The sequence below is a fragment of the Rhea americana genome, unplaced genomic scaffold, assembly GCF_003343005.1.
Source record: "Rhea americana isolate MKP2758 unplaced genomic scaffold, rheAme1 scaffold_960, whole genome shotgun sequence".
Classification (NCBI taxonomy): domain Eukaryota; kingdom Metazoa; phylum Chordata; class Aves; order Rheiformes; family Rheidae; genus Rhea; species Rhea americana.
In genome coordinates this window covers 1-7,092 of record NW_028187156.1, presented here as the reverse complement: position 1 = coordinate 7,092, position 7,092 = coordinate 1, and the positions used below count along the sequence as shown (strand labels likewise).

The 7,092-nt window shown below is 68.5% G+C and overlaps 1 protein-coding gene across 1 annotated transcript; it reads left to right on the top strand.

Annotated features, from left to right (window-relative positions):
• Positions 1-931: 931 nt before the first annotated feature.
• Positions 932-5,869, top strand: LAMTOR1 (late endosomal/lysosomal adaptor, MAPK and MTOR activator 1). Its single transcript, XM_085325203.1, has 4 exons — positions 932-1,115; positions 2,240-2,317; positions 3,148-3,274; positions 5,205-5,869. The coding sequence occupies exons 1-4, from the start codon at positions 1,084-1,086 to the stop codon at positions 5,295-5,297; spliced, it is 330 nt and encodes a 109-aa protein (XP_085181329.1). The 5' UTR covers positions 932-1,083; the 3' UTR covers positions 5,298-5,869.
• The last annotated feature ends 1,223 nt before the right edge of the window (positions 5,870-7,092 follow it).

Here is a 7,092-nt window from a genome sequence, read left to right as displayed (position 1 = left end):
TCTTCCCGGGCCGGATGGGGCTGCGCTCCCCGGAGCCGCCGCGAGCTTTGCCCCTCCGTGGCGCGGGGAACCTCCGGCTGCGGCGGCGCTGAGCTGCGCTCTGCGGCTGGAGCTTGCCGGCCGAGGAGCGCGCGGCCGACGCGCGCCCGTGCCCCTCGTTAAAAGGGCTCACGGCCGGCCAAGCTGTGGAGGGTTGAAGCAGGGCCCCTCCCAAGCCTTGGGAGCGCGGGCGGCGGTGCCTTGCGCTCGAGCGGCTGTAACCCGTGGCCGGCGCTGGGGAGGGCTGGCTGCTCCAGCACCCGGCCGGGCCGCGGCTGCGGCGCCCTTGGTTCCTGGTGCTCTCAGCCCTGTTCCTCGCCTCACGCTGTTGTTCTTGGGGGCAAGACCTGTATTTACCTGCTCTGTCAGAAGCGAGCAACACCTGGCACAAGTACAGCCTATGCTGGCCAGTGCTCCAGCTGGCACAGCTCGGGCAGGCTCAGTGTTTACCTTCGGGGCGGCTGAAGTACCCAGCGCGTCTCCATTGTGCGCCGTCTCGTTGCCTGTGGCTGCTCACCTGACCGCCTGCCCATGCRAAACTGTGCTGCGTGGGAAGGAGCTGCGTCTCTGCAGCCACCGGACCTCACCTCTGGTGGCGTCTGGAGCGGGGCCGAGAAGTGCGATTCTGGGGCAAACCGTGCGTGGCGTGTTTTTGCCTAYGCTTCGTACGCTTGTAGCAGTGTGSACTCGAGATCTGGCATTCAGCTGTTAGAGAAGAGAGAGCTTGGTGAGAGGAGCCAGGCTGTCACCTTGCAGAGCCAGGGCTGTTTTAGGGCTGGATGACCTGAGCGTCCTCCTGGTCCAGACCAGGTAGCTCCTAACCTGTGGTAGGACGAGGCTCACCAAGCTGCCCGGGATCTGAGTGGCTGGGGCGGCCCAGAGCAGGGGGTCTGAGGCCAGAACTGACTTTCCTCTTCTCTGTTGCACCAGGAAGAAGAGACGAAGCGGCTGCTGGAGCCTGCAGCCAGCCCTCCCAACAAGGTGTTGAATGGAGCGGAGCAGAGCTACCACAACCTCCCGTCGGCACGCACCGACGAGCAGGCCATGCTGTCCTCCATCCTCGCCAAAACAGCCATGTAAGCCGCGAGCCGTGGCTGGGTAGCCAGCCCTTCAGCGCCCGCCTCCCGCGGGGAGAAGCCGTGGCTCGTGGCTCGCTGCTGCTTGCGCGCCGTCTCGCTCCTGGTGCTCGGCTCCCTGCCGCCCTGGGCGGGCGATCCTGAGCGCCACGGGTGGGAGAGCCCCCCCCCCCCGGGCGACGGGACCCGGTGCAGGCCCCCTCCTCCGGAGAGGGACCGCGATCGGCTCGGGAGGGCTGAGGCCTCCTGAGGTGTTTTCCCTCCCACTGCTCCTTTTGAGGCTGTTCCAGAGCCTCCCTGCTCCGAGYGCTGGAAACGCTTGCGAATGACTCTTTCCTTACAACGCCCCGAGAGCACGTGAGCTTTTATCATCTCTGGCTTGTGAAGCAGCCTGGGCATTGAGTAATGCAGTGACTTGCACAAACCCTCTGTGCTCGTGGACCAGAAGCRTGAAATGGGCTCTAACCTGCCTTCAGGGCCGCCTGACCAAGCCGGCCGTGCTCGGGAGGGACCTGTTCCCCTGCCCTGGGGGATGCTCGTGTGGCCAGCACTGCGAGCTCTGCTGGGAGCAGAGCGCTGCTTGTCCCGTCTCTCCTCCTAAAGCAGCGCCTTCCCAGCTGGCCCCGAAAAGGGTCTCCCTAACGCTGCCGGGCCCTGAGCCTGCTGACAGCAGGGACTTGGCACTGCTGCTCTGCTGCGGGTTTCCCTCCTGCCAGCGGCATCTCTGGCGGCACGTGGCACTTTTTCTGCCAGCGTYGGAGGTGATGCAGCGCTCTGGCCCCAGCCCTCTGCCTTTGCTACCTGAGCTTCAGGCAAGGACGCCCTAGCTGCACCACAGCGCAGGTGCTGGCGGGTGCTTGGTTGTTCGGGTGCCCTAGGCTGATGCCTGCCGGTATCTCTGAGCTTCGGGTCTGGYGTCCAGGGCTCCTGGGACGCTTGCCAAGTTCGTAATCCTCCCAGCCCTCGTGACATGGCGAAGGATCCCTCCCTCTCTGCCCGGAGGAGTGGCCGTGCGTGGCGGTTGAGGGTGCTCGTCGGCCTGTGTGCCGCGCTGGGAAGGGACGCCCGCAGTGAACGCTAGCTGCAGCCAGCAGCAGGAACTGCTGTCTTGTGTCTCCCCGCAGCAACATCATCGATGTGTCGGCAGCGGATTCCCAGGGAATGGAGCAGCACGAATACATGGACAGAGCCCGACAGTACAGGTGAGATGCCGCCTTGCTCCGAGCGGGAGCAGGCTGGCTGCATCCCACGGAGCTCTGGATTGGGGATCAGCCCTGCCTGKGGAGCGCCCAGCCCTGCGGCGGGAGGGAGCGGGAGCCTGCCGGAGCCGCGTCCTCGGGCAGGGTGGGAAGGCGTCCGGCAGGCCTTGGCCGTAGGATTCGGACCTTGGGAGAGTAAGCGGGCTCCATCCTGGGGGCGTCRCTGGGCGAGGTGCAAGGCGGGTGGCTGCTCTGGGCCGTCGCGTCGCGGCTGGGGCGCGAGGCGCCCGTGCGGAGGCGGGTGCAAAGCACCCGAGCGGTTGTCCGCGGCCCAGCCACGACATCCGCTTCCCGCACAGGGAGCGGAAGGGGGCACGTGCGCGGTCCGGACCGCGTCGGTCCCTCACAAAGAGCTTCTGTGTTTGGCTTCAGCGCTTGGGGCGGGCAGCGGGCGTCTGCCTGCCGCTGCTGCTGCCTGAAAGGCTCCTGTGTTGGAGTGCGGGAAGCTCCTTYGCCCCGAGGGAGCCAAGGGGGGGCGAGTGCCTGGCCTTCTGCCCAGCCCCGCCGTCCTGTGCCTGTGCGGCGGATCAGATGACAGGACAAGTGCCCAGTAGCTCTCGTCCCTGCTCTTGGGGCTCTGGCTTGTCTTTGTTCCAGCCCTCAAATCCTCTCAGGGCTAAGCAAGGGCCTTGGAGAGGCCGAGGAAATGYGGAGCAAAGACCTCCCCGCTCGCCTTTCCCCTCCCCGGGCAGGGCAGGGTGACTTGGGGCTCGTCCCTGGGCCAGTTGTGCTCTCGCTGCCTTTGACCTGCTGCTGCTGTCCCCCGCCTGCAGCACCCGCCTGGCCATGCTGAGCAACAACCTGACGCACTGGAAGAAGCTCCCGCTGCTGCCGTCTCTGACCAACCAACCACACCAAGTGCTAGCRAGCGACCCTGTCCCCTTCGCAGACCTGCAGCAGGTGAGGAGCCGGAGGCGAACGCTCCCTGGGAGCCCGCAGCCAGCGTGGAGGAGATCTCTGGTTCCCGTGTCCCTCCCAGCGCTGGGGAGACTTGTGTTCCTTCTCGCGGCGTGAGCTGCCTGCCAGGTCCGGGTGCACGCGGGTCCCGCGGTGGCCGCCCTCGCCTCCGGCGGATGGGCAGGAGTGATTGGAGAAGCGAAACGCACGCTCACGGGGAAGGCTGAATCCAGGACAGCTGCCTCTGCTTCTGCCCGCGCTGTGTGCGTGCAGCACCTGGTGCAGGGTCCCCTGGATGGACCCTGCCTGGATGCCTGCCTAGCTCTCCGTCTGCCGCTGGAGAACTCCTGGGAGCGGTGGTGYGGGAGGAAGCCCGTGTGCGGCCTGGCCTGCGGGCTGGAGCTGGCCAGAGGGCGTCGCGGCCTCTCTGTTTCAGCAGCCCCGGGCTGGCTGAGCTGCTCGGGGGGGATGTTTCAGGGCTCTTGCCGAGCTGCTGCTGCGGCCCCTGAGCTGGGCTGGCCCCTCTCCTGGGTGGGCAGAGGGGCTGCCGCCCGGCACGTGCGCGGAAGAGGAGGAGGAGGAAGGGATTCAGCCCCCATAGCAGGGCAGAGGGGAGCAGAGGCCTCTGCRTTGCCAGGGTGCAGCAGAGAGAGGTGCAAGTCTCACTTGTTAGAGCAGTCTGAGGCGGCCGGTGCTCTGCAGAGACGGGCCTGGCCGTGCCCGCGTCCCGGAGGAGCGGTGCCACCGTCTCCGCTCCCGCGAGTCTCGGCAGTTGGAGCAGGGACTGCCCCAACCTGCTCGCAGCCGTCCGGCCACGGCGAAGAGCCCTGGCAGCTGCTGGAGGTCAGTCTTGCTTTGTTTAGCTTGGCACAGCCTTGCCGGAGGAGTGTGGACAAAATGGACTCGAGCCTTCGAGGCCGCAGCCGGGGAGGTGGTATCGCGGGGTGCGGAAACGTCCCGGGTCTCAACGGGACCTGGGAGGGGTTGAAAGCAAGCCCCAGGCGTCCTGCTGGCGCTTGGGGATGGAGCTGCCGGGGAAACGCTCCTCCGGCCGGGTGGTGCTCCCGGGCAGGAGCCGCCGGCTTGTCCACTGAGCGCAGGTAAAAGGCTGAGACTTTGCTCCCACCAGAGCGAGGGCTGTTCCCAGCCCGTCCGCTGGTCCCGGCTCCGCGCGAAGCCCCCGGGCCRTCCCCTCGCGGTCGGCTCCCCGCGGCCTCGGGAGTCGCGGGCTGTAGGATGGCCTCTTCGCCGGTTTGGAAGCAGCGTCTGGCCCTGGGAGCGAAGCTTCTCCCGGCGCCGACGCAGACCGCCGTGCCCTCTCCGGCAGAGCGGGTTTGACTCGCTGTCTCGCAGAGCCTCCGGCCGTCTGGGGGAGCGGGGCGGTGCTGGCGGGAGGCTTCTYGAAACAAAACCCGGCTGCGGCATCCGAATGCTCCTGACCCAAAATGCATCTTCCCCGCGGAAGGAGCCGCCCGTGCGGGCGCCCAGCCCTGGCCGCGTGGCAGCCGGGGACAGGGACTTGCCTGTGGGGGTGCAAATGTCGATGCCCGYGCTGCGGGCAGGCACGGGCCAGACTAACGCCGTCGAGGTGAAGTTTGTTTTATCTGGAGGTACATGGACCGGAAAAGGGTCAGAGCTGCCCCTTTTTGGCGCRGAAGGGGCCGGGGAGCTGCGCGGGCACCCGCTGGGTGTCCCGGCCCCCGCGGGTCCGCCGCTGCGAGCCAAGCTCATGGGAGGGCTGGGCTGGCAGCGGTGGCGGGCGCCGCGCTTGGGGTGCCGGGGCACCTGGAGCCGGGGTCTTCCCCCTGCCCCAGAAGCGGGTTTGGGGGTGGGGGGCGGATCGCGGGGCCGCGTGCTGGGCTTGGCCCCGAGCAGCAGCGGCCGCCCGGGGCCGGGGGCCGCCGCTCACCCGCTCCTCTGCTCCTGCCCGCAGGTGTCCCGGATAGCTGCCTACGCCTTCAGCGCGCTCTCACAGATCCGCGTCGACGCGAAAGAAGAACTGGTTGTACAGTTTGGCATCCCCTGAGCGTGCCCTCCCGCAGCACAGCTTCACCGTTGGGTTTTGGTTTCTGGTTTCTTTTTTTTCTCTCCCCTCCCCACCTTCTTTTGTCTTTATGTCCTGCTCCCCTCCCTCCCCACGGCGCCTTGCCGCGACAGAACTTGTACATACACCCGATTTCCTACTAATCACCGAGAAGATGATTGCCGTGGCGCGGCCGCAGCCCGCGCCGCTCGGCCCGGGCTTCCTCGCGTGCGGGGCCGGGGGGGCTGCGTTCCCTCGCGGCAGCGAGCCCGCGGGGAGCCCTGGGCCGGGGCAGGCCGTGCGGGAGGGCTCCCCCGGGAACGCCGCCGCGCCGGGGGCTGCTCCCGCCGGGACCTGGGGCCCCTGGGAGGGGCGGGCCGGAGCCCAGCGGCTCCGAGGGAAGCTCCCAGTGGAGCCAGGCTCCTGCGGGCGTGACGCTCCGCATGGGATCTGGCGGCAGCTGACATCCTCCCTCCTTCCCCCCCCGTCCATTTTTACATGTTTGGACCTTTATTTTGTTTTTTAATTATTATTTTTTTTTTTTGCCACAGTAGATAAAACACACTCATCCGGTACCCATCTCCTGCTCTCTGTTCTGTGCAAGCCACAGCGTGGGCGTGGGAGGATGCGACCAGAAAAGCAGGCGGTGGTGGAGCTGCGGCGGCTGAGTCGCCGCTGCCCCTTCCGGCCCCGCTTTGCCGCGCGGGCGCCGAGCGCGCCGTGCGAGCCCGCTCCCGCCTGGAGCCCGGAGCAGCCGTGGCACGGTGCAGCGCGCTGGCAGAGGGGCACGAGCCATCCCGCAGCRCGTCCCGGAGTCCTGGGCTGCCCTCCTCCGCGCGCAGCCCTGCCAGGGCTGCCTTTCCCCGTGCTTTTCCCTGGTGTGTGTGTGTGGGGGGGCCATAAAGGGATTTTCAGGACGCAGCCCTGCGGAAGGGGGGGCTCTTTCCTGTGCGTTGTGGTCACAGCGCTTGCTCGGTGCTGCCCTGGAGCCTAGCTCCCCTGCTCCCGTCCCGAGGGAAGACCCCCGCGGGGAGGGAGAGCGGGCGCCGGCGCGGGCCGCCCCCCGGGGCTGCGGCCTCTCCCTCCTGGGGCGATCCCCCCGGCAGCCTGCCCTGCGTGACCCTGCTTGAGCTTCAACGCTCCCTTCCAGCCTCAACCTCTGGGGGAACCCGCGATGTCTCCTGATGGGCCCTGCCCCTCCTGGGAAAGGGTGCGGGCACCTGGCGGTGCTCCGGGACCGCCCGTCCCAGCCCTGCCCCTGCGCAGCACGGAAGCTGGACCGGCTTTCCGTGGCCGGGGGGTGCGTACGGGGGCTCCTTCCTTTGGTCCCGGGCTGCCGCGCGGCTTCCCCGGCCGGCGCTGGGTGAGCCGCCGGCGCTCGCTGCTGCGCGGCGCCTGTCCGGGGCCCGCGGCTGCGTCCGCCCCCCGAGCAGCCTCCGCGCCGGCCCCCGTCCGCTCGGCCGCCGCAGGAAGAGCGCGCTGCGCGAGGACGTTCCCTTAGCGCGCCGCAGCCGCGGCGGGGCAGCCGGGGGCACTGTTTATTTACCAGCAAGCTGGGGGGGGGGAGCCGGAGGGACGAGCTGGGGAGAAGCGACAGTGGGGCTGGACGAGCCGAGCTGCATCGGGGGCTCCTCCACGGGCGGACCCCCGTCACGGGCGGTCGGCCGCCGGCCTGGCCGCCTCGGGCTTGGCGTGGGCGCGCTTGGCGGCGGCGCGTTCCTGCTTGGTGACGCCGCTGAAGTCGAAGGATTTCAGCTGGGGCAGCGCGGCGAGCACGTAGCTCCTGGCGGGGACAGGG